Genomic DNA, 26466 nt, shown 5'->3' on the forward strand with positions numbered 1-26466 from the left:
AAACTAGAGATTTTGGAATTTAACACATTGCTGTTAACAAATGACAAAATAGTTTGTTTTGTAGCACCCTGCTAGTAGTGGCAAGGTCAGGCTTTGAACTCAGGCAGATTTGGCTCCAGAATTTGAGTTCCTGACCACTAGTTCTCAAGTGCTCCACACTCTTTAGGCTGTGGAGTGTGGGAACCTCAGAGCAGGAAGCTTCACTGGGCCTCCTCAGCAAGATGTACAGTCAAGAACTGAGGTGGCTGTTCTCTCCCAGATGTCATCTAGTCTCTGGTCTCTGCTTCTCTCTGGTGTCTGCAACGTTCTTCTGCTCATCACTGCAGACTGGCCCCCTATTTTTTTTATCAGTGAGTATGAACCCAACATGGCCACCCAAACCATATCCCTTTCCCGATCTAGGGACAATCACTAACTGACTCTCAGTCTCTGGGTCTCTCTGTACAAATTCTTTCTCTAGAGAGCCTGATTGGACCAGCTCAGAGGAAACTTAGGCATTTCTGATCATGTCAACTGTCAACTGTAGAATTTGGTTTGGTCTTGGGATGGGGAGGAAGTCCGCAGAGAAGAGGTCTTTAAACTGTGCAGTCACCTATCAGAACAAGTGTAGTAACTTGGAAAGTGCAGGCTTTATGCTTTCAACCTTTAGAATCAGTAAGAGTGTGAATTCTTTGGGCAGTTTTAAGAGCTAGTCCTGGGCAAAATAGAAGCCATTCCCTGTGTGCAGTGTGCTGCTTCTTTTTTTGGGGTATACTCCAAAGCTCATTGACTATGTGGTCACTACAGTGCTTACACCACACAACAGCTATGTCAGGATACCAACTGGTCAATGAACAGATTTTTGGAGAGTGCCCACCATGAGCAAAGCTTTGTGCTAGATCTACAGACTGTGAGCTGTTAGGGGGCTGAAGTTTTGAGCTTCAGCAATTCAAGAAAGCTGTATATTAGATGTATGATTTGAGCTGGGTTTGAAGAAAGGAGAGGATTTAGGTACGTGGAGAGGGGAAAGCTTTCTCATTGGGCAGAATAAGGGAATGACCACTTTTGGCAACTGTGTTGGTCTTCCTGTGTTGGTTGTCCTGTTTATTCCATTCTCTGCTCAGACCTCCCTGGTTAGTGGACCTCTCCCAGACAACTAAGAAGCTTTAAGCGTTACCTTGAAAGAAGGAATGACCTCAAGCTAGAAGGCAGATCTATGTCTGGTGTCTCACTTTTTTTCCTTCTTCATTTAGATCCTTCTCTAGGGATTGTAGAGGCTAGAGGATATGGAAATAATATTAAGAGTGATGTTATCATAGCTACCATTTATTTTCTGTCTCTTCAGTGTCACATATTGTGCTTTATACAGTGTTGATTTAATTAAATTTAGTTACAAGTACAGTCCTTTTTTATGGAGGAGAAATTTGAGGCTTAAATAGATTAGGAAACTTGCCCAAGGTCATACTGAGTGGAATTAAAAGTCAAGTTTGGCTGGCTTCAAGGCCTGTGAGTTCTCATACTCGATTTAATTTCTCATTACAGAAGGGAATATAAACAAGCAAATGATAAATGTGTTATTAGTTTTAAAAATCTTTTGAAAAACCTAATGGAAGCTTAAAGCATTAGTCACCTGAGTGTAAGTATTTTACCAGCTACTTGAAGTGTTCATTTATTAATAGTCACTTTCTTGCAAAGAAAAACTGTCATTTAAAATGTGAGGATTTAGGGACACCTGGTTGGCTCAGTCGGTTGAGCATCTGACTCTTGATCTCAGCTCAGGTCATGATCCCAGGGTTGTGGGATTGAGCCCCACATCCAGCTTTGTGCTGACTGTGGAGCCTGCATAAGATCTCTCTCTCTCTCTCTCTCTCTCTCTCTCTCTCTGCCCCTGTCCCCTGTTTGTGCACTCTCTCTTCCTCTAAAATTAAATAATAATAATAATAATAAATATGAGGATTTATTTTACAGTCTTTAAGCAAGCGAAAGTAATAAGCAAAAATAAATAAAGCACTTAGACAGCAATAGGTCTTTGTAAAGAAAGACATTTTTAGGAGTGCTGCCTACTTGCTCTTCCTAAGCTAACCACCAGAGCTTTAGGGGAAAAAAAGCCTAATAAAGTTATAACCCTCAGTCACAATGGCATTTTTATTTAGTATAAAAAAGTCCCTGTGTTTAGAGGACTTTCCTATGAGGGAGATTCAAGCAGAAAGCAAACACAGGTACACAAACTACAGGTGTCCCAAATGCTTGAGCGTGTTGGTCTTACCCGGTCTAGAAGAGTTACTTCTGGATTTCTTTGTCCAGTTATCTAAGCCCAGATGATGGTCAGCCCAGGTTTTGTTTTGTGTGTCTTGTTTGTTTGTTTTTATCTGTTATCAGATCAATTTAAGTTCATTTTAGCCCCTTTTTCTTTCTCTACCCAAGGAGGCTAGAATTAATTCAGTCACTGAGGGGAAGTTTCTGCCAGTTTCTCTTTATTTAAGCCCCAGTTTGAGACTAACCATATTTACTGAGGCCTCCACTGCCGGGCAGTAGGCCAGGTGCTGGGGACAGTGTGTGAAGGAGCAGCCATGACCCCTGTGAGGGTCAGAAACCTGTCGCTTCCACTGCTGCAGCCCTGTTTCTGCTCCCCAGGTATACTGGGGTCTGGGAGGAATGAAAGATGTCCTCCTGGAGTTTACAGTTTAACAAGGGAGGCAGATATTCAGCTGTAAGCTCCAGTTTCTCTCTCTTCTCATTGGGCTTCTCTTGTGGCTTTCCAGCCTCTCTGCTTCTTTTTCTTCCACATTTGCTGCTTTGCTTTTGCATTTGGTTGATTTAGTTGTAGAACTCAATTCTCCCTCAATATTTCAAAAGTCATGTACACAGAAGATCAGAAGAATTTTCTGAAGATGGGAGAGGAGATGTTTATGGTCTAGACAAACAGACACTTTGACATGGAGCTGTAGGCATCACTATTTTTAAAATGTCCTCTTGCCACCCCAGCTCCTAGAGGTTTCACAGGTCCTTTGAGTCACCATTTCACTGGCTCCTTCCCTCCTCCATAGCTTCCTTCTCTTTTCTCTTTTTTGCTTCCTCAGTGGTGCGAAAGCTCTGGTGCAGAGCTAGAAAGATGACTAGACTAGACTAGACTAAACTAGACTAGAAAGATGGTCCTCCTGAGCTCCCTTACCCAAGCCTTCTACTTTTCATTCCATTTTGCTTCCACTGCAGTATCTATCCCTTCAGTAACCCAAAGAACCTTTGCTTACAAAGGAAGAAAAACCCCTCAGGCCGTAAAGTAGTGCAGAGAAGAGAAGGAAAATTCCACTATTAAAATGTGATTTGCCCTTCAGGTGTGACATGAGCATTTTCTCCCTGAGCACCTGGGGAAAACCAAACCAGAATTTAAAGAGAAAGATAGTGTTCATTATTTCCTATGGCTTTGTGGTAGAGTCTAAAAAAGAAGCAGAATAAATGAGTGAAAATGAACATTATGTGGTTTTCAAAAGGGCTTTAAAAACTGTTTATAAAAATAATACATAGTCTGTGTTTAAGGTTTAGAAGAGTCAATATTAAGATGTCAGTCCTCTCCAAATTGATCTATAAATTAAACACAACTCCAGTCCTAAGTCTATCAAGTTTGTTTTTGTAAAAATCAATCACAGATTCTAAAATTTACAATCAGCAAAAGGTGCTGTAGTAGGCAACGAGAATTATAATAGTCAAAATCTTTTGAAAAAGAACAAAGAGGAGGACTCACACTACCTAATTTCAAGATTTACTATCAAGCAAAGTAAGCAAGATGATGTGGTGTTGGTAGAAGGATAGAAAAAAGACTCAATGGAACAGAATAAACAATCCAGAAATAGTTCCACACAAATATGGTCAATTGATTTTAGACAAAAGCATGAAGGCAATTCAGTGGAATAAAGTGTAAAGGCAATTTCAACAAAAGGTGCTGGAACAATTGCACATCCATGTACAAAAAAATGAACCTTGACCTATACCTCACCCCATATACACAAATTAACTCAAAGTGGACCATGTATCTAAATGTAAAACCTAATGAGAAATCTGTTAGAAAACATAGGAGAAAGTCTTTGTGTTCTTGGTTGGACAGAGAGTTCTTAGGTTGACATCAAAAGTACAACTCATAAAAGAAAAATTTGATGAATTGGACTTCATCAAAATTAAAAGTATTTGCTCTGAGAAAAACATTGTTAAGAGAATGAAAACAAAACATTCAGGGAAAAAATTCTGTGAATCATATATCTGACAAAAGACTTCTATCCAGAATACGTAAAGAACTCTCAAACTCAACATTAAATGAAAACCAAACAACCCAACTTAAAAATGGATTAAAAAAAGTTGAATGGATACTTTCCCAAAGATGAAACACAGATGAAAATAAGCACATGAAAATATGCTCAACATCATGGAAGTTGCAAACTTATTACAGTAGTTAAAAAAATGGCAATACCAAGTCCCAGTGAGGATGAGAAGGGTCTGTATCTCCCACACAGTATGTTGGTGGGAATGGAAAATGGTAGGGCCACTTAGAAAACAGTTGGCAGTTTCTCATAAAATTAAACATATACTTACTGTACAGCCCAGTAGTCCTACCCCAAGAGAAATGAAAACACGGTCATACAAGAATCTGTGTGTAAATGCTTATAGCAGCCTAATTGTAATCACTAAAAACTGGAAACAACCCAAATGTCTCTCCCCTGAGGAATGGATAAACAACTTGTGGCACATCTGTACAATGGAATCTTCAACAATGAAAAGAAATAAATTATTGATACACACAACAGCATGAATAAATCTGAAATACATATGCTAAAGAAAGACACCAGACTAAAAAGGTACATACTAAATTATTTCATTTATATGGCATTTGGAAAAGGTAAATTAGGATGGGGTGGTCGCCCGGGGTTAAGGGTGGGGAGGAGGTGCCATGATTACAGGGGATGATGCAACTATTCCCCATCCTGATTGTGGTGAAGGTTAAATGACTCCATGCATTTGTCAAAACTTAGAACTGTATGCTAACAAGAGTGGATTATACTGTATACTAGTTTAAGAATAAATTTTAAAAAGCATTACCAAACAGAAAAATACAGAAAACAAATACATGCTTGTTGCATAATATTTGGAAAAGACAGAAAAGTACAAAGAAGAAAGTCAACAATTCCATCTCCTAGTTACAGTCACAGTTACTCTTTGAGCATATGTTCTAGGTTTTTTCCTTTGGCATTTTCACATTCCTTTGGCAATTTGTATCATTTTACCTGATATGATCTATCTCTCTTGATATATCTCATACATATTATTTATGTAATTATATAAATTCTATTCTGCTTTTTAAAGCTATACTACAAATTAAACTAAATTATATTACAAACAATTCCATATATTATAAAACATTTCCATAAATAACATTTTAATAATTTTATAATTTTCCCCTACATGGTTATAATATAATTTATTTTTAAATATTGCCCTAGTGTTGGTCAGATAGGTTGTTTCTAGTTTGTCAGTGTTATTTTTTCAAAAATGCAAGAAGAATCTTTTTTTTTTTTTTAAGTTTATGTATTTATTTTGAGATAGAGTGTGCACTAGCAGGGGAGGAGCAGATAGAGAGGGAGAGAGAAAGAAACCCAAGCAGGCTCCACACTGTCAGCACGGGCCCACGTGGGTCTCCAGCTCAGGAACCGGGAGATCGTGACATGAGCCAAATTCAAGAGTCCAGTGCTTAACCGACTAAACCACCCAGGAGCCCCAAGGAGCATCTTTGTTCAGAAATCTTTGCACACATTTCACACATTCCAGATTTTTTTTAAAGCATAGAGTTCTAGCAAATGTTATTATTGGATGAATAATAGTATGAGTATGAGTATTGAGTTTTAAAATACATTTTGGTCAAATTACCTTCTGGGAAATTTATACTATTTTAGTGATGCATCAACAGAGTGTGGGGGTTCTTGATTTTACCAGATCTCTTTATCAGCATTTGGAATCATCTGCTTCCTCATATGTCAAATGGGGTAATGAGAGAACTTCTCGTATAGGATTTTGAAGTAATGCATGTTAAGTGCATGGCACAATAGCTGCAATGTAATTGTTAGCCCTTTTTGGTGATATTATTATTATTATTTTAAATATATTTTCAATGTTTATTTGGAGAGAGAGAGAGAGAGAGAGAGAGAGAGAGAGAGAGAGTGAGTGTGGGAGAGTGGGGGAGGGGATGAGACAGGGAGACAATCCAAAGCAGGCTGCAGGCTCCAGGCTCTGAGCTGTCAGCACAGAGCCCGATGCGGGACTTGAACCCACAAACTGTGACATCATGACCTGAGCCAAAGTCAGATACTTAACCGACTGAGTCACCCAGGCGCCCCTAGAAGAGCTAAAAAAGCACTTTTTTTCCCTACCTATAATAGTAGTTTCTTGCTGGGGGGTTGGGGGAGGAGATGGGGGAAAATATTCATCTCCCATTGCTATTACTATTGAAATAATCAGCTTTTTTCTAAGAGTTACCTAGTACCCAGTTATTTCAGAATCTGTTGTTCAAAATAAAGAAAATGTAGCCCTTTATTGGATATTTGATCTTGGTGAAATGATAAAGGTCAGTGCATGGAATATAGGATTTGTAAGATCTGTACAGCTTGTTCATATAAGATATTCAAATGTAATAAAGAAAATTTCCAAGATTTTACAGTATACCCTCTCCCTAGAGTTCTGTAAACTGCAAAAAATATAATTAAGGTCATTGCTGGGTGTGTGCAATTGCATTTACACTGCCATTGTGGATTTATGTGGTTAACAAAGATAGCTCTTATGTTCGTAGGTGTTGTGATGCTAGCCAAGCATTCATGGCTATTCATAACTGAATGAATGGGTAAAAAAGTTAATGTAGTAGGAGAAAGAGCCTCCATATGGTGACTCAGGCACTTTCTATATTGTTGGTGGGAATATAAACTGGCACAACCATTTTGGAGGGAAATTTGGCTATATACAACAAACTGTTGCTTAAAAATTGCCTTGTTTGCTGCCCTGTAATTAGGACTTTCAGACTTGGTGTTTAATTGGAGTTAATATATTCACAATACCTAATGGTGGAGAAAAAAAAAAGAGCTTTCATAAATTTTAGCATCTCAAATTATATTACATTTTTTCCTCTTAATTTTTAGGTATTTTTCTTAAAGTACTTCACATGCAGTTAACACTAATAAAGAACTGGCACAGAGGATTACTAAACAGAGCAGCCTCTAGTCTTAAGGGACTTTCTGGTATAACCAATTCAGGAAAACGTTTGGCAGTTTCTTACAAATTAAATATACACCTCTCCTTTGACTGAGCAATACCACTTGTAGGTATTTAGCCAAGAGAAATGCAAATGTGTGTCTACACAAAGACCTTTACATGAATGTTCAAAGCAGCCCAAATTGGGATAAAACCTGAATGTCTATAAGCAGGAAAATGGACAAACTGTGACCATCCATAAGACGGGATACAGCTCAGCAATAAAAATAAATGAACTTCTGATACACACAACATGGGTGAATCTGAAAAGCATTATCCTGAGAGAACCTAGACACAAGAGTACACACTATATGGTTACATTATATGAAGTTTTCAAAAAGGCAGGACTAGTCTCTATTGAAAAATCACTTTGATGGTTGCCTGGCAGTTAGGAACAAGGGTTGGCTGGGAAGGGACATGAAGGTACTTTCTATAGATGGAAATGTTCTATATCTTGAAAGGAGTGTGGGTTACATGGATGTATCCATTTGTCAAAACTCATTAAAATGTACACTTCAGATTTGAGTATTTCAATAATATTCAATTTTACCTTCTCCCTAAAAAACAAATATTTATTATTTACTTATTTAGTTTAAATTTTACTTTTTAAATGTTTATTTATTTTGAGAGAGAGAGAGAGAGCAAGAGAGAGAGAGAGAGAGAGAGAGACAGAATATGAGTGGGGGAGGGGCAGAGAGAGAGGGGGAGAGAGAGAATCCCAAGCAGGCTCCATGCTCAGTATAGAGCCCTCCTCGGGGCCCGGTCCCACAATCGTGAGATCGTGACCTGAGTGAAAATCAAGAGTTGGATGCTCAAACTACTAAGCCACCGAGGTGCTCCTATTTATTTTTTATGAAAAGTGTTTCCAGTTTCTCCTTGGCTAGTTGCAAGTCTTACTCAAATTTTATCTTGAAATATACAAATAAAAATTAGAAGTTTATATATCAATTTACTTATCACTTTTTGGATATTTCATATTGTGCCCTTTCCTTAAATCTTGGAGCATAACATTACTAAACAGAAACATTAAGCATGAAGAACCAAGATAAATACATTATGAAAAATCAGGCTCTTTCTGAGTGTACCACACTTGGCATAGCACAGTTCTGAAAGGCGAGCTTGCTTTTCTGCAAGTGGTAGTAAGGGTGGGAGGTCTTAGTCAGATCATGACAGACAAAAAAATCCTTCATTTTAGAATCATGATATTGTACTTGCACCTGATCTTTAGAAGTGGTTCAGGACACTCTCTACATTCCTTCAGGACTTGAACACTGATCATTTCCTGTACCAACCCATGTTGCCTGTCTAGATAGTGACGTCTACTGGCTGTAGTTTTAAGTCTCCGTATTTTATTCCTCTGCAGTTTAGACAGGTTGGAAAAGAGGGAGGGGAGGATTGTGGCCTGGAATAATACACCAGTGGCCTGATGTATGTCTCATATTGTGATTCCTCTAAAAAAGAAAAAAAAGATTCTGATTCTCATTGACTCTAGGATTTCCCTCTCTACCCCACCTCCTCATCCTCCAGTTTCCCTTTGTCTCCAAATGAGTAAATCCAGTAACTATTGGGCCTGTAATCCTGTGAGCACTCACCAATCCAAAGGATAAACTCTTAGCAATGAAATGACCTTGAATGAACTTCAGTGAGATTAGCTCAGAGAAGGGATTAAACACATTTATGTGAGTACAGTGCTGAGAGGAACCAAGAGAGAGCAAAGTGGCACGGTGTCCTGGGATCCAATGGCCTCCTGGTGCAGGAAGTGTGGGCAGCAAGACCCCAGATACTTGCCTTACACCTCTGTGCGGATCACAGAGGCAGAGATGAGGGCTTACCACCATTTCCTGGGAAGTTGCATCAGGCTAGAATATATGGCAAAACAAGGTACTGTGAGAGCAATGATGCCTTTCTTTTATTTTTGTTTTGTTATTCATCCTCATTCTCAGTGGAATAATGGTTTAACTAACAAATTTTACATTGAAAACATTTACTTGCAATACTATCTCAAGTTTGCTAAAAGGACTTTTTAAAATGCATTAATCAGCCATTAACAATATTGTAGATGGCTATTTATCAAAAAATTCATATTGAAGAGAGATGACCAAATAGTCTGAAAAAAATCAGGTTGTAATATGCAATGTGTAAGTATGAATCTATTTTAAAAGCATATATGTCTAGGTATACATATATGAGATACTTATTTAATTTGGGGTGAAGGAGTGATAGATAAGGAGTTTTATTTTTCTTGCTTTGGTTTAGTTGTATTTTTTATTTTATTTCAGATTATATTTATATTTATTTTATATATTTATATATTTATATATAAATATATAATATTTTATTTCAGATTATATATACATGTATATGTATGTGTGTGTGTGTGTGTGTGTGTATGAAGCAATGAAAACAATTACCGAGCTTCATCTTCTGGATAAGAATGCCAAGTTAGTTTCTCTTCATAAAAAGCAATTACAATTTGAGGACACTTCATATTTGCCTCTTTTGCCAGCACCGAGTGAACGTCATCTAAATCTTTCCGTTTCATGAGGAACATTAATTCTGCACTGCTGTCTGTGGCACCAATTATTCGTTCAGGATCAAGACCTCTGGTAAAGGCTCTGGGTTTCTCAGCACCATCTCTTTTCTTCTTTGACTTGCTATCATCAGATTCACTGTCAGATAAAGATTTTCATTTTGTGCCATCTTTTTCTTTACCAGCTTTTCGGGAATTAAGAAATGCCTCAGGGGCGCCAGGGTGGCTCAGTCGGTTGAGTGTCAGACTTTGGCACAGGTGATGATCTCTGGGTTCGTGGGTTTGAGCCTGCATCAGGCTCTGTGCTGATAGCTGGGAGTCTTGAGCCTGCTTCGGATTCTGTGTGTCTCTCTCTGCCCCTCCCCCACTCATTCTCTGTCTCTCTCAAAAATAAACAACAACAAAAAAGAAATGCTTCAAGTAACTCTGGACAATCTAAATTTTCTTCAGGTTGCCAAATATTGTCAGTATCTGTAAATCCCTTCCACTGCAGGAAATGCCCCGCCTTCCCATTCATTACAGGTCTGTCCAGTACTTTTTCCACCACAGATTCTTCAGGCTCTGCCTCTTCTACTTTTTTACTCTTTCTCTTCTGTTTCATTCCCTTTTTTTGCATTGTGGTTTTACTGGAGGCCTTTTTTTTTTTTTTTTTTTGCAGACTTGAAGGGCTATTATTCACCGCCTCCGAGCTGCTCCGGGTCCCGGGTCTGCGGTGTCCCCAGCCCTGACTCCTCAAGCCCCGGCCACATCCGAGGGGGAGGGCCGGGCAGCCGCTGGCGGGGGTTGGGGGGGGGGGGGTCTCCGGGCGGCTGCGAGGAACCGTATTTTTTACTTTGAAAAATAACAAACATATGTTGCTTTTGTAAAATGAAAATATGAATCCAGGTAATGAAACTCATGGTACTGAAGAAAAGTGTCTGAAAAAAAAAATATTAAATCCGAAATGCTAAGATTTCACTGAAAACATATGAACTAATAACAGACTGGTGGTTTAAGAGTAGAAAAAAGAAAAAAACACTTCCCTTCAGTGGGCTGGGTGAGAAGGAACAGCATTTCTAAGTATAAGTATGCCTTACATGTATTTGGAAGCCAGTAAGACATTCTCTAAGAGCTGAAGCAACTACTTGTTTCTAAGACTGCTTCTTTTATGGATGGGCTTTTTTTTTTTTTTTATAGTTACACCCCCCCCTTTTTTTTCTGGCCGTGAAAATGTTTATAATACATTCATTCCCCTTGGATCACAGGCTAGGAAAAGTGATTAAACAACTGTCTTTGTCTCCCTCATTACTCTTTACTTATATTTGGAACCTATTTCTTCAAGAGAGGGGAATTACTGAATAGAGATCATCATTGTTGCAGGATACTTTCTGAATTCATGCTTATAGTATATACCATACACTTATATAGGATATAATACATATACTGTGTTATGAAAGGCAAGGGGTACTATGTATTTGCTACTTAAGAACGAACAACTTGTTAATCAGATTTTGCTTTCCATTCTTAAAACACATAGGTACTTGCCTGTGCATGCACACAAGTCCCACAGGGCTTGAATTCAAGTGTAAATTATTGCCCTGATTTTGTATTAAGGTTGAGTCATAAGGGCTTCACGGTTTTGTTAGCAGTGAGGAGGAGAAGTAACTTGAAAGAAGATTATGAAGAATTTCTGGATTCTAAACTCACAGCATTACATACACATTGTTGCTTTTCTTTTTGTATCCCCACTGTAAAAGGTTGTGAAATGCTTGCCTATATGCTTTAGCTGTCAATTATTTTATTCTGTCTGTGATTCAAGATAGCAATGAAAATTTGAGTATCTTAATGTAAGTTTTGGGAGTGTCTAACTGGCCTTTCTGACCATTACTGTAGTCTTACATCAATTCATTGGCTGTATTTATTCCATGAATTATCTGTTTTTAGTTTGTGCTTGTTTCATGTGGCTGCTATAACAAGTAAGCACAGATTTAATGCCTAAAACAGCAGAAATTTATTATCTCATAGTTCTAGAGACCAGAAGTCCAAAATTAAGGTGTAGCTTTCTAGGGGCTATAGGGAAAATTTATTTTCTTGTCTCTTTCAGGCTCTGGTGGCTCCAGGCCTGTCTTGGCTTGTGACTGCTGGATTCCAATCTCAGTTTCCATCTTTACCTGGTCTTCTCCTCTGTTTCCCTCTCTTATAAGAATGCATATGATTGCATTCTGGGCCCACCCGGATAATTCAAAATAGGCTCTTCCTCAAGAGCCTTAAGTTAATCATATCTGCAAAGACCCCTTTTCCACATAAGGTAACGTTCACAGGTACTGGGATTAGGACATGGCCATATCTCTTGGGAGGGGGGCACCAGCCAGCCCACTGTTGCTCTTTATGTTCTAGGAAGATAAGCCTTTTATTACCACATGTGCTGTGAATTTTCCAATTTGTTGCTATTTTTTTGAGTTTGTTCAAGGTGTGTTTGCCCTGCCAAAGTAGTTTTTAAATTAACTTTATCAGTCTTTTCTTATTGGTATTTCTGTCATACTTTGGTAAGCTGTTCTAATTCCATTATTGTAAAAATACCCTCCTATATTTTCTTCTAGTATTTTTATGGTTTAATTATTTAATTTGGGTGGGCTTCATATTGGAGTTTATAGTTTCATTATTTAATGTGACTGGAGTTTGTTCTTTTGGCAAGAAGTGAAATATGGATACACTTAAACATTTTGACAATAAGAAAATAACCTTACATAGCACTTACCATATACCAGGAATTTTTTAAAGCTCTCTAGCTATATTAACTACATTCTTACAACAGTTATATCAGGTGGATGTATTATAATTTTCCCCATTTTCAGACCAAGAAATTAAGGCACTGGGAAGTCCAGCAACTTGCTTAAGATTAATCGACTGTAGGGGCACCTGGGTGGCTCAGTCGGTTAAGCGGCCCACTTCGGCTCAGGTCATGATCTCGCGGTCTGTGAGTTCGAGCCCCGCGTCGGGCTCTGAGCTGACAGCTCAGAGCCTGGAGCCTGTTTCAGATTCTGTGTCTCCCTCTCTCTGACCCTCCCCCGTTCATGCTCTGTCTCTCTCTGTCTCAAAAATAAATAAATGTTAAAAAAAAAAATAAAAAAAAGATTAATCGACTGTAAATGGCAGAGCCAAGATTTGAACTTAGTCATTGTGGTACCAGAGGTGATGCTCTTAGTCACTAAACTTGATGTCTTTTGGTGGCTAGTAGATTGACCTGACACTACATGTTCAATAATCTCTCCCTGTCCTCATGTGAAATGCCACTTTTATCATATTCTACATATTTATATTTTGACCTAATTCTAATCTCTGTTTTGCTCCTGAGTCCTTCTGAACTCAAAACCAATTCTATCAGACTTATTTCATAGTGAAAGAGGAAGGTCAACAAGGGGAGTTCATGAGCAGAAATTCAAAGTAAACCACCAATGCATGGCAACAACATGGGTGTTTGTGAGAAACCTATTGTGGCATCCTTGGGATCATATAGCTCAGAGGACCGAATGATAAATTTAATTAGCATCTATTGAATCTCTTATACACAAACTGTTTTCACATGTGATTTTAATTAGTTAAGTTAGAAAATGTATGTAAAACATGTAGCAAAGTGCCCAGTAGTTAAGTGTTCAATAAATGGTAGTATTAATCCTCACAACAGCCCTCCAATTTTTGTTCATTCCCATTTTACAGAGGGAGACCCTGAAGATGGAGGGACTGGGTAGTGTCAGAGCTGGGATGCAAGTCCAGTTCTTTTAATTCTGCTTCCACACCTGAATGAATGAATGAATGAATGAATGAATGAATCGAGAGAGGAAGGAAGGAAATTTTGCCAGAGGTTCCAGGAGTTTTTCTTAAACAAAAATTAAATTGTTTATCCATCATATTGCTAAAATTTCTCAAATCCTACCATTTTTATTTCTTTGTATTAAGATTTTTTTTTGTCTAGGAGCTTTAGAAGGAAAGTGGAGAAACGTTTGGAAGAATGCTATGTTAAATGATTATTACTCATATCACATCTTCTCACCTCCTATTGTACCATATTGTATTGTTTTGCCCAAAACACTGCTTCCAGACAGTAAACTTGCCTGAATCCAGGGATAGGAGCGGGCCAAGAACGAGAGGGTATAGGCATGAAGGAGCCCACCCTGGGCAATGGGGCAGGGCTTGAGGTGTGCTGGAAGGAGAACTAAGCAGGTTCTCAAGCCAGGGTTGGCTTCTTTCCCAGGGTACTGACCTCACAGTCAGCACAGAAGGGAAAATTTACACCATCTGGGCCTCAGTTTCAAGAACACTTCCAACACATAGCGATGATTATTTTTATTGAATGATAAGAGAAGCAGCGAACAACCCAAATAAATACTTTTTTTTTTCTCCTGACCTGCATTTTCAAAAGCATCAGGAAAGGACCAAGCATAGTCTAAGGCCTTGGAATCAGTGTTGTGCTTGCTTCTCTGTTGAATCAGCAGCATCAGGAGAGCTTGTTAGAAATGCTTGGCCCTAGGCCTACTAAATCAGAATCTGCGTTTTAAAGCCCATGTGATTTATATATTGATTATAATGTGAGAAGCACGGCTGGGGGTGGGGTATTGATTAAAATGCAGGTGGGGGTACTTGAAACCCAGTGGTGAAACAGGAGAGCCTTATGGGAAAAGGAGGGATTAAGTATTTTCACAGATTTTCTGAATTTCCTCCAGGGCCTTGATTGCTTTTTATTCAGAATACCCCAGGCAGCAGAACCTGGTTCACCTCTCCTCTAGTTATGAAGGGCTACGGGGAAATGACATCTCCAGCTCTTGTTGCTAAGGAAACTCATCACATAGAAACTTCCACCTCTGCAGTGCTTGTCTCCTACAAGGGTACGATGTGAAATGTCAGCAGAAATTAAGGAGTTTTAAAAAAATGTATCAACTTTGTGAGGGAAAGAAAAAGGAGAAAAGGGATTTGGATAAATATTAAAAAACAGAAATGCTATGCTTAGTAATATCTTACCAGTTTTCAAAGTAGTTTTAAACAGGCATTGCCGACAGAGACTGGGACAAGAGTACAAAAGGAGGCCCACGTGCCACAGTTAAATAAAACATGTTTTATTTTCCCACCTACCTTATAAACATACTCTCATAAGAACAAAATTAAAATGTGTAGAAAGCTGTGGTTTTTATATGAGTAAAATTCAGAAAATAGCAAAGATGAAAAAAATTGAATTATTGTGTTTCTGAGTGTTGTATTGATGGCCCTATGAAATTTGGATGGGTAATGAAGATATCTGTAATCTGTAAATCACTAATTAATCCATAAAATATATATTTTTTTCTTGCCTTTATGTTAGCAAAAGCACTGTTGTTATAATTGAGATTTTCACATAATTTGAGCTCTGTTGAGAGCAGTGATCTAAAATGTGATCTAAGTAGGGGGCGCCTGGGTGGGTCAGTCAGCTGAGCATCTGACTTTGGCTCAGGTCATGATCTCACACTTGTGAGTTTGAGCCCCACTTTGGGCTCTGCGCTGGTAGATCAGAGCCTGGAGCCTGCTTCAGATTCTGTGTCTCCCTCTCTTTCTGCCCCTCCACCCCCCACTCTTTCTCTCTCTCAAAATAAGTTAAAAAATTAAAAAAAAAGTGATCTAGGGGCAGCTTAGTCAGTTAAGCGTCTGACCTCAGCTCAGGTCATGATCTCACAGTTTGTAGGTTTGAGCCCCATGTAGGGCTCTGTGTGCTGACAGCTCAGAGCCTGGAGCCTGCTTCAGATTCTGTGTATCCCTCTCTCTCTGCCCCTCCCCAACTAGCACTCTGTCTCTGTCTCTCAAAAAATAAAATTAAAAAAACGGTAAAAACAAATAATTAATTAATAAAAAAGAACTCTTTAAAAAAAAAGTGATCTAAGTAAAATTTTGTAATTGGATTCAAGGAATTCACATTTTGAATATATGTATTTGCATCATGAAATAGAAAGAAGAAAGAGGGTTGGGGGCCCCTGGGTGGCTCAGTCAGTTAAGCACCCAACTTTGGCTCAGGTCATGATCTCACAGTTCATGAATTACAGCCCTGCGTGGGGACTCCATGCTGACAGCTCAGAGCCTGGAGCCTGCTTCAGATTCTGTGTCTCCCTCTCTCTCTGCTCCTCCCCCACTCATGCTCTGTCTCTCAAAAATAAATAAAAACGTCAAAAAAAAAAATTAAAGAAGGGAGAAAGAAGGTTGATGATTGGTAGGACTGGGCAGATATTTAACTATATAAGAATGTACAACATTCACACCATGTGAGAGGGAGGATTTGACATGTTCATTAATTTGTCTTTTCTCTTACCTAAGCACTTCCGCTACTCCAATCCTCCCAGCGCTCTGAAGCAGCGTCTGTCCCTGATACGAGCAGTGGCACAACCCACAAACCATCATAGCATTGGATGCAGACGTCCATTCATTTGAGGATATAGATCAAGAGATGTGGAGAAGTATTTCCCTGGGTCTCTAGTGGTGTTAAAAGAGTAGATGTGTGGGGCTGCCCTGCCAGCCCCGAGCACTGGATCACGAGTGACAGAGCCACCCATGTGGTCTTTAACACATGTATTTATGAGAGGGAGGGCTGTGGAATGTGGAGCTCCCAACAGTGTGGGGTCTGGGGCAGGGGTCACAAGGAAGCTTTTGGGGTGATGGAAATGTTCCATATCTTGATCTGTTTGATGGTTATGTGAGTGTATATATTTATCAGAATACATGAAACTGTACACTGAGGATCTGTGCGTTGTGCTGCATGTAAATTGTACTTCAATAAAGTCCTATTAGCATAAAAAATAAAGGCTACCAGAGCATATTTTTCTGTATGTAAGCTAAGTGGGTAAGAACAATATGATTCCGTTACTCTAACACAACTATTTCAAATATTCTTTTCTCATATGCTCACACACATGTGCACAAATACACCACGTACTTTCTTCTTTTTTTAAACTTGTCTGCAGTCTCACCTCACATACAGTTTTTATGTCCTTGATATTATATTTTGAATCTTTTTCTGTGGAGATGGTTTTCACAGTTATATAATGAATGCTTTCATCTCTTTACTCTTATAAATAGTATTTCCAGTCTACCTTTTTTATGTATAACATTTTAATTTTACTATTTTCTTGGCCTAAATTTCCAGATATTAGATGAATGAATAAAAGATTATGAAGATTTTAATGACTGTGTATTGAAACTCTGTATTGCAATGGTTAAGATGTTGGGCTTTGGAGTTCAGAATGAGATGGGTTCAAATTCTGGCTCTGCTTGACCTTGGATGAGCTTGGATGACCTTGGTTGACCTTGGATGAGCAAATCTAGTTCAATATCACCCTTAGCATTGTTTTGAGGATTAAATGAGATGCTGCATATAAAGGGTTTGGTATGTAACTACACAATAATCACTGGATAAAATATTGTGAAACCACTTTCTAAAAGGGATCTACCAGCTTCACACCCCAAGGTCATGTACATGTATTAGTTTTCCAACAAAACCCCAGGATTGGGTGTTAGAGTCTCAGTTATTTTATGGATGAATGAGGTATTCTATTATTGTTTTAATTGCATTATTTGACTAGTGGGAAATTGGACATTTTTCAGTGTTCTTGCTATTAAAATTCTAGATTTCTCCTTTAAAAAAATCTTCCATCTGCTTTTCACATGCCTTTTATTCATTGCTAATTTATAGACAAGACTTCAATACTAAGTCTTATGGTTTGGGTTAACCATTGCTCTCATACAGGGCCCAGTAAAAGAAGGAAAACGGGTTTGTGTTATTTCTGACCTGGCCAATGAGAAAGAGAAGTGAAATGCGTGACCCCGTGGGATGGCCCTTCCTACCAGCCTGGCAACTGATTTCTCAGAGCTGTTGGTCTATAAGTGTTTTCCTGGCAGTCAAGTCTGGTCTAGTTGTGGGGGTGAGAGGGCGGGGTGGGTGGGAGGAGGTTCATTTTAGTGAAAAGGTGCATTCCTTTACTTCATTATCCGACCGATTAAATGAGTTAATCTGTGAGGTGCATTGTCAGGGCCAGCTCACAGCTGGTGTTCATTAGTATTACTAGCAGAGAAGTGTGCTGCACAGAGACTGAGACTGGGGATCCTGGGCCTATTCCTAGTCCACCTAAGTGGCAAACTCTTCCATTTTTTTCTGTCCACCAGATTCTCTTGGCAAAGTAGAAGTGTGGCAAGATCCGTCAAAATTGGGGCTGCCTTCCCTCTTCGGTCCAGACCACACTTTGTTCCCCTAACTTACTTATTTAGCAATTTGGTTCCTTTTCTCTTCAGACCGTACTTTTAAATCCCAGTGTGACTGAACTTTCAGAACAGCCAGAGTGGGAGGCTGAGGGTTTTACTCCCTTTATTCCTGATCAGTTGCAAACTCAGACTGCATAAAGCCGTTATCAGCAGTTCCCTGCCCTCTGCCGTGAGGGTGGGTGCCATCAGTAGGAAAGGTCCTGCCCCAGAGCCTGCATTGCTCGCTCAGACTGGGCAGTGGACGACACAGGGGTGTTGCTTACTGCCTTCCTAAGCTGAGTTTCCATGGGATGTACTAGGTTTGTTATTCCACCACCTAGGAGGCTGTTTGTGCAACTTTGATGCCTTCTGCATCTCTGGAACTGTGGGTCCTGGGTAGCATACAATCTCACGCCTGTATACTTATCAGGGATAGAAAAGGGACAAGTTTTTCCCTGATATATTTGTAACTTTGTGCAGGATAGAAATTGTGTTAATGTTGAATGATCACCTCCCCTTGCCTTATGAGGGTTGAAAGAGATAAGCTTCTGCCTAATCCATGTACATCAAAAATAGCAAGCAGCAAACAGGAAGCCTCCACACAGGACCAAGGGGCCAGGCAAAGTGCATCAGGGACCACCACTTTGGTGGGTTATCACTGCTCAGGCTCAACTGTTTCTAGAGAAGGAAAAGCCATTTTACAACAGAGGACACTGAGACTCAGGGTGTTCTTGCTCTGGCAGCCTAGCTAGAAGTTGGCAGAAACCGCCCTTCCCATGTGGGGGAAGGGCTGTCTGGGTTCTTTCCCACTGCAGAGGAAGGTGTTCCTTTAGACTAAAGAGCTTCCCAACCCCATCTATGCAGCAGTGGAGAGCAAGGCCCTCCAGCAGCAGGCCTGGTTTTTTATGTCTCTTTTGGGGCTGAACCAACCTTGCCCCTATTCCAACAGGCCCATAGATGTCAGGCATCACTAAAAGCTGGGTGTGTCTGAGGCCATCTCCATGCTCTGGGTCAGCCCTGAGTCTGAGAAACTCACATGATCTGTTGCAGCCAGCCAGATGGGGTCATGAAGCTCCTTTGCTGGGAAATCTTCAAGGATAACCCTATCCCTCCCTGGCTGGGGGCCAAGCTCTTTCAGCAAAGGCAAACCAGCTCATTTCTATGCTTGAAAAACAAATTCTAAATTTTAGTCCTGTTCATTTGGTAACCTCAGGTGGGAAAGGTCTCTGTTGAAAGGCTACGCAGACCTCTACAGATTCCCACAATGAGAGACACTAGTTATCCTCTCAGCGGTGGTCAAAGACAGTGCTCCCGAAGACCAAGGGTCTGGGAATCCTATCACAGAAGGCTGAGATTTGCCCTCTTAGAGTCAGGTGATCCCAGGCTGAGCCCACCTCCATGCTTAAATTAGATGACCCAGGCAGGGTCAGAATCTCTCTGGGTCTCCATTTCTTCACTTAAAAAATGAGATGGGTTGGGGGATGGTTGGCTTAACTCACTTCTGTTGTCCATTTTCAGCTCTTACCTCCTTGAAATGTCAAAAGCACACCTCAAATATTGAGGTACAATAACGATATATTTTATAATCTTGGTTTTTCTTTGGGGTCATTATCTCTTAAATATGCTCCCTCAGGCATGCAAAAATAATAACCCAGCTCTATTTTTGAATATGCCACTTTCCCAGACCACTGGGAGATTATATTCTGAAAAACTCTTCCATTATGTAACTCCTATTTCTGCTTAAATTTTCAATGTTGGTGTCCATTTGTAACTTACATTTTGTTATGAACAATTTGAAACATATGCACAAGAATTATACAATGAACTCTCATGGACCCATCAACCAACTTCAACAATTATCCACATTTGTCAGTCTGGTTTCATCTCCCCCTCCCCTTGCCCCATACATTTTTGGTAGGGGGTAGTGCCTGAGCATTTTTAATCAGACCTTAGGCTTATGTTATTGTTAAATACTTTAGTTCATGTATAAAACAGAGAAGGCCCTCCCTTTTTGCCAAGTAGAACTACAGTGCCATTATTGCATCCACCAAAATTAACAGTGAAACAGGAAATTAGTGAATTTTTAGTGAAATCAGGGTGGAAAGACGAAGGAGGGATAAAGGAGCTCTGGCCTGGGTTTACCTGCTTTCCTCCAGAGAGAGTGGTAGAATTCATTGAGAAGGGTCTTGGCATTTAAGTTGGCTCTTGCCCCCAGCCTAACAAGACTTTCAGAAAGCATATATGGGAAAGGCCTTTCCAGATCAAGGGATATAACTAGCATTTGCTGAGCATCATGTACATCCTGTAAGTGTCATCTCCTTGAACCTTCACACAAAAGCCCAGAAGTGGAAACCAAGGCTCTGGGAGGAGCTTCCCTAATATAACCTTCTGATTGGTCAACATTGTAATATCAAAACATTACCCCAACTCCAGGCTGAATCAGTGGGAGATTCCTATTTAGCATCAATGTACAAGACTGTTTGACTCATGCCTTAATCTAACTTGATGTTTAACTGCTGTAGAAACAATAACCAGTTCAGTTTTTGAGATTCCCTGGGAAACAGTTAAATGAGGATAATGATATCTTAGGCAGTGAGAGTTGAAAATGCCTTTCTCTTTTCAGCCCAGGTGAAGGATTTCCATTCAGTCTTCTCCCTTCTCTAATCTCTTTTTCCTAAATGGATAGAATACAAATCATAGGGCCTATAGATCACTCTTAGGGTTAGAGGACATTTGTAGGTTTGTGCTTGAACGATTTGAATTTTTGCCTTGAAAATATGTACCTCTTTATTCAGTATGGAGCATCTTTAATTAGCAAAATGGGGAAGTGCTTCCTTAAACATGCTTGGCAGTGGGAAGAGTCCCCTTGAAGTATTCTGGAAGGGGAAAAAATAAAAAGGCATTGAGGTAACTAAGGAGGGAGGCAAAAAGGAAGGAATTAGGGAGGGAAGGAAACAAAAGCAAAGAACCTTCATAAATCTCAGATTGATTTTATGACCCAGCTTGAGATGAACTCTGATGATTTATGTTGTTTGTATTTAAAACGTCCTGCAGACCTAAAGGAGTAGGCAGATACCTGAGTACCTGCCTTGATAATGAGACCATCCTAGCAGGTATATTGTGAAGCTACCTAAGCTTAAACTTCAGGGCCCCTTCCTTGCACTGGTCCCTCCTAAAACCTTGGGAGAGGCTCTAGAAGTGTGCTTCTGTGCTCATGGGTATAAGCTTCAAACCACACAAAACCCAGATCCATTTCTGTATCTCAGGAATCAAGTGTGCAAGAGAATAGTGTGCGTATAACCATATTTTGATAAGTCCCAGATTTCCTGAGTAGTGAAGCTTCCATTTCTTCCTTTTAAAATTCTCTTTGTAATTTACAAGGATTTAACCTAATTTGTATTTCATTTGTGCAGATGAAATCATGCAACAGGAAATCAGGCCTTTGGTGGCAGTGGATATAATTGAACAACTTCACAGACAGTTTGCCATTCTCTCAGGTAAGGGGCAAATTAGTTTGTATTTTAGATTTTGTTGTGGGGGCAGGGGTCTTGTCGGGAGGGCCCAGTACACGCAAATCTTAATGAACCCTAATGAACAGTACACCCAAGTCTTAATCTTAAGTCTCTCTCAGACCTAGAATGAACTGAGAAATGTCCATCTGGAGGAGGGTAGATCTCAGAGATATCATTCCTGTTGCTGTTGGGTGTCATTTAATCTTTCCTAAGGGAGTACATTTCCTTGAGGTTGTAAAGAACAGAGCCAAAAAGATTTTGAGGAAGGAAAAAGAAATGGCTATTGATATCAGCTGCCATCATGACATTTTCCCAACATTCTTCTTGGATATTTTTCCAAGATCCAACCTTTAGAGAGTTTGGTTTTGAGGGTTCACGAGCACTGGTGAGGTTATTTGTTCTTTGAGAGATTTGTCTTTTATTCTTAGCTCTTATGGACCTAATTTTAATGCATTGATTTCCATTGAACATTTGGGAATAAAGAGAGGCTAATGTTCAGAAGAGGCTAGAAATTTTCTGAGCCTAGGCACAACCCTGAGAAGCTGTCATTACCAGAACACTCTTCTTTCTTATTCACTTAGCTAATGGTGACATGACTTTCATTACTGAAACTGGAGGTACATACCAAACCCTGAATTATATTTAGACCTGTCTTAGAAGTATGGCATGAAATTAGTTGTCCTTAGCACATGTCACAGAGGAATAGATGGCAAGTCACTTTCCTCATCTTTACATCTGTTCTGAAAAAAAGCAACAAAGGCACCTTAGTTCCATTTCGGAGAGTATGTAGTTGGTATGAATTTAACTCTACAACATGGGATGTAAAAAAAAAAAAGGCGCATTTCTTTCCTTTTGCTAAATCATATTTAATCTGCTCCAAAATCTTTATCCTACCGAGTTTGAGGGAAATGCAGTCTCCGTTATTGGGATACCTCTCCCATCCATGAGTCACATCCTGGGTGGGGACATCTTACACAATCCAGACATTCTGGGGAATTCTCTGGTCTTTCCTCCACATTGATCACTGCTCATATAGTTACTGAAAGCTCCATAAGCAGAGTCCTCATTTTTTTTTTATTTCTTCCTGTATCACTTAGACCAGAGACTGTGATATAATAAGTGCTCAGTTCAGAATTATCCGAGTTCTGCTGGTGTGTCCTGTGAGTCCTGCTCCTCCATCGCTGCCGTAGGCAGCCCAGTGTTGGCCCTGGCAGGAGTGCCTAACCAGCCTCCTGAAGGTGCAGCCTCCTAGCTTCTCACAGTGAGCCTAGGACACTGAAAAACAAAAGGCAGGGTGGGGACTGCCCTCTGGGTTTTTGGCAACTGCTGCTGTGGTCTTATGGCACAGAAGGCTGCAACGCTAATGGGCATCCAGGTCTGGAATGGATGAAGGCGTGAGGTGAAGTGGATTTCTGTAGCCTTACGCCAAAACCCTAATGCCCCAGCACATGATTCTGGCGTAGATAATGGCTCATCTGGGGAAGAAGTCTAGTGACCAATTAATGTGTGCATTTAGTGCTCCAAAGTTACCTCCTTTGAGTGTTACTGAAGTGCTTCTCTCTATTCTTATTTCTTAGGACGACATAGGAAAACATAAATGGGTACCAGACAGCCCTAGATACGGATTTAGGTTCTGCTGTTGACCAGCTGCATCTCTTTGGCAACTTAATTCCTAAGCCTTACTTTCCTCACTTGTATAATGAATGGGTGGGATCATCATAACTTGGAGGATTAAAGATGCAGTGTATGAAAAATGCTTATTAGCATTGCAACTGCCAACTGTATGAGTATTTTTCCTGGTATATTTTAATCCCATAGAAATGTTTATTTTAGGATTATATTACAAAGAATAGTTTTCAGTATGATATAGTTTGTATAAGGAACCAAAGCTATGCTCACAGTTGAAGTGGTGTATGATGCCACAACGAAGTCAGTAATAGAGATAATTGTCACTCTTTTTTTAAAAAATTGTTTTTAAATGTTTATTTATTTTTGAGAGAGAGAGACAGAGCATGAGCGGAGAAGGGGCAGAGAGAGGAGACACAGAATCTGAAGCAGGTTCCAGGCTCTAAGCTGCCAGCACAGAGCCCGACATGGGGCTCAAACTCATGAACCACGAGATCATGACCTGAATCGAAGTCAGATGCTTAATCGACTGAGCCACCCAGGCGCCCCTAATTGTCACTCTTTAATGTAGAACATTGAACTATAAACACGCACATTGGACCAAGAGGACAGCTCTGCTCTAGGAAAGTCACTTTGACTGTGGCAAAGACAATCCTTTCGTTTTCTAGCTTCTTTTGTCATGTTGTTGCCTCAAGTTTCCCCATCCTATGAGAGAGAAGCATGGATTAGCTGTGGTAGGATTTGCAGTATTGCAAGTCTGGAAGAATATCAGTAGCCAAGAATATCAAGTTCTCTGAGTCAGCACTTTCTTGGAATTACTAGGCCTGCTTTTCATCGTTACCTGCCAGTGGCAGCCAATGTCAGCAATGAGGCCCTTGTGGGTACCTGTGTAGCTGTAAAACAGAAATCTCTGCACTCAGGTCTTTTCTCAGCCCTGTGGCCACCGAGCTGTGGCCTCTGTTCAGGGTCACAGTAGTTCTCCTGATTCAGGCAAGCAGGGTGAGGATGTCCCAGCTGCAGACTTTGTGCAGATTCCACTGAGCTCTGGAAAGAGCTGGGGCCCCATCAACCAGGAATGCTGGGAAGGACAGGATGGAGCTTTTTCTTCAGTGAGGCCCCAGTTGCCTGGCCTGCCGTGCTCCGTGAGTGTGCTCCCATGGCTGGTGGGAGAGCAGGGACTCACTGCACCATGGATGACCCAGGTTTGTGGCCAGATGGTTTGAAACCTTTGGACGGTGAGGTCTGTGAACAGGGGCCACCAGCAGGAATTGGATAGTGACCAGGGCTGGGTCTCTGCTGGCTCTTGACTTGAAAGACAACTGGCATGTCCCCAGTGAACTTGGGATATTTCTAAATTTAGGGCTTAGCTAGGAAACAAGAGAATATAAGCAGGTTAATGTGGTGGAAACACTCTAGGCTTTGGACTCAGATAATTCTGTGTTCACATTCCAACATGATTAGATTGTTGCTGTGAACCTCAGGCTTCTCATTGGTAAAGTGGGTTCTTTTAAGGAAAGTGTGTCATGTGGTATCTGGCTATAAGAGAACCTAGCCTATAGGACTTGTTTGTTTGTTTTCTAAGCCACATAACAGAGGCCCCAAAGTAGAAATTCCTGGTATTGGGCCAGTGGCTCAATGACATTAAGGGTGCATCTTTGTGGTTCTCTCGATGTTTCTCTTGTTTTTAGTCTTAATGTCAAAATGGCTGCTGTAGCTCCACACATCAAGTCTGTGTCCAAAGCAGGAAGAAGGAAAAGGAGCAATGCTGGCTTCTTCTGTCCCTTTTGCCAGGAGAACAAAAACTTTCCCAGAAGCTCTTGGTAGACTTCTGATTATGTCTCATCCTGGAATTGTGTCATGTAGCCATTTCTACCAGCAAGGAAGTCAGAAAAGGCAAACATTAGCTTTTAAATGGCTACAGTGGAAGGTGGTTGGGGAGAGGGGGTTGGTTATAAATTAGTCATTCATCAATCTCTACCGTAATACTTGGGATTAAAAGGAATCTAATTAAAAGAAATTACCGTTTTCTTTTTATTTTAATGGTTATGTCCCCCCTTGGAATCATTGTCTGAAGTTTCCTCTCTCACATACCATCTTTTAGAAATAATCAATAATTAAGGCATAAAATACTCTTAGGCTTATGGAGTCCACCAGTGGAGCCTAGGGTTGGTAGAGGTGGAGTTCCCAGAGGCAAGTGGGAAATTCTCACTGAAACAATGGAGAATGTCACATTAAGAAACTGATCAGAGTCAAACTTATATCTAAATCAGAGATAGAGTTAGTAACTTGGCATCAAGGAAATGAGAACCAGTGCAAGAAGGTGTAGGGGGCAGTATTTTTTAATAGAAACATAATGTGACTCACATATGTGTTTTTAAAATTTCTAGTAGCCATATTAAAAAAGCAAAAAGGAAATTAATTCTAATAGTATTTTTATTTAACCCAATATATCTAAAATATTATTCCAACATGTCATCAATATTCAAAATTATTGTTGAGATGCTTTACATTTTTTTGCACTAAGTCTTGGAAATCTAGTTTGTATTTCAACGCTTACAGTTCATCTCAATTTGGGCTGGTCATATTTCAAGTGCTCAACGACCACATATGTCTAGTGGCTATTGTACTGAGCAGTGTAGACTACAGAAATGGTTCTCAATCATGTTGGTCCCAATCCTTCTTTTTATAACAAATGATTTGTATTGCCCCCACTATTCTGAGTTGAAATTTGTGGATACCATGACCTGTGTTAGTTAGGGTGGACTGAACAGCTATACTAAATAGACTCCAAGGTGCATAGTAGTTCAAACAAACACAATAGAAATTTAGTTATTTCTCTTGGAGCAGTTCAACATGTATGTTCATGGTCAGCAGATGATTTCTCTCCATCTTCATCATGAAGATTCCTTTCACTTTGTGGCTTATATTACTATTATCCATTTTATGGCTGTCTTATGATTTGTATCCAGAAAGCAGACAGCGAAAAGAGAGCATACTGCTTCTTAAAAGCCTCGGCTCAACAACAGCACACACCATACACCATTGACTTGAACCTGGATCGCTTACATAGATACATTTGATAGCATGGGAAGCTAGCAGTGTAGTTTAGTTGTGTGCTCACAGAGGGTGAATAGCTACCCCCTGTTTATGTATATACAGAAAAAAAAAAAAAGAAAAAAAGAAAATGTAAAGGAGAGCAATAAAGGAGAAATAAAAGGAAAATAAACATAGTAAAATAATATGTATTTCAATATGTATTTCTAGCTATACTAGAAAAAAATAATAAAGTAGTCAGGTGCTTGGTTA

At 39.9% G+C, this 26466-nt stretch overlaps 1 protein-coding gene and 1 pseudogene across 2 annotated transcripts in view; one reads left to right on the forward strand and one right to left on the reverse strand.

The window, feature by feature from the left end:
• MCF2L2 (MCF.2 cell line derived transforming sequence-like 2) overlaps positions 1-26466 on the forward strand; it is a 263631-nt gene that overhangs the window by 14739 nt on the left and 222426 nt on the right. For both annotated transcript variants that reach the window (XM_053221168.1, XM_015063590.3), the window contains exon 2: positions 21436-21519. In XM_053221168.1, the coding sequence (XP_053077143.1) occupies positions 21436-21519 (84 nt within the window). The remainder of the gene's footprint in view (positions 1-21435; positions 21520-26466) is intronic.
• LOC106967358 (chromobox protein homolog 3-like) lies at positions 9671-16186 on the reverse strand (annotated as a pseudogene).

The sequence above is a fragment of the Acinonyx jubatus genome, chromosome C2 (assembly GCF_027475565.1).
Source record: "Acinonyx jubatus isolate Ajub_Pintada_27869175 chromosome C2, VMU_Ajub_asm_v1.0, whole genome shotgun sequence".
Taxonomy (NCBI): Eukaryota; Metazoa; Chordata; class Mammalia; order Carnivora; family Felidae; genus Acinonyx; species Acinonyx jubatus.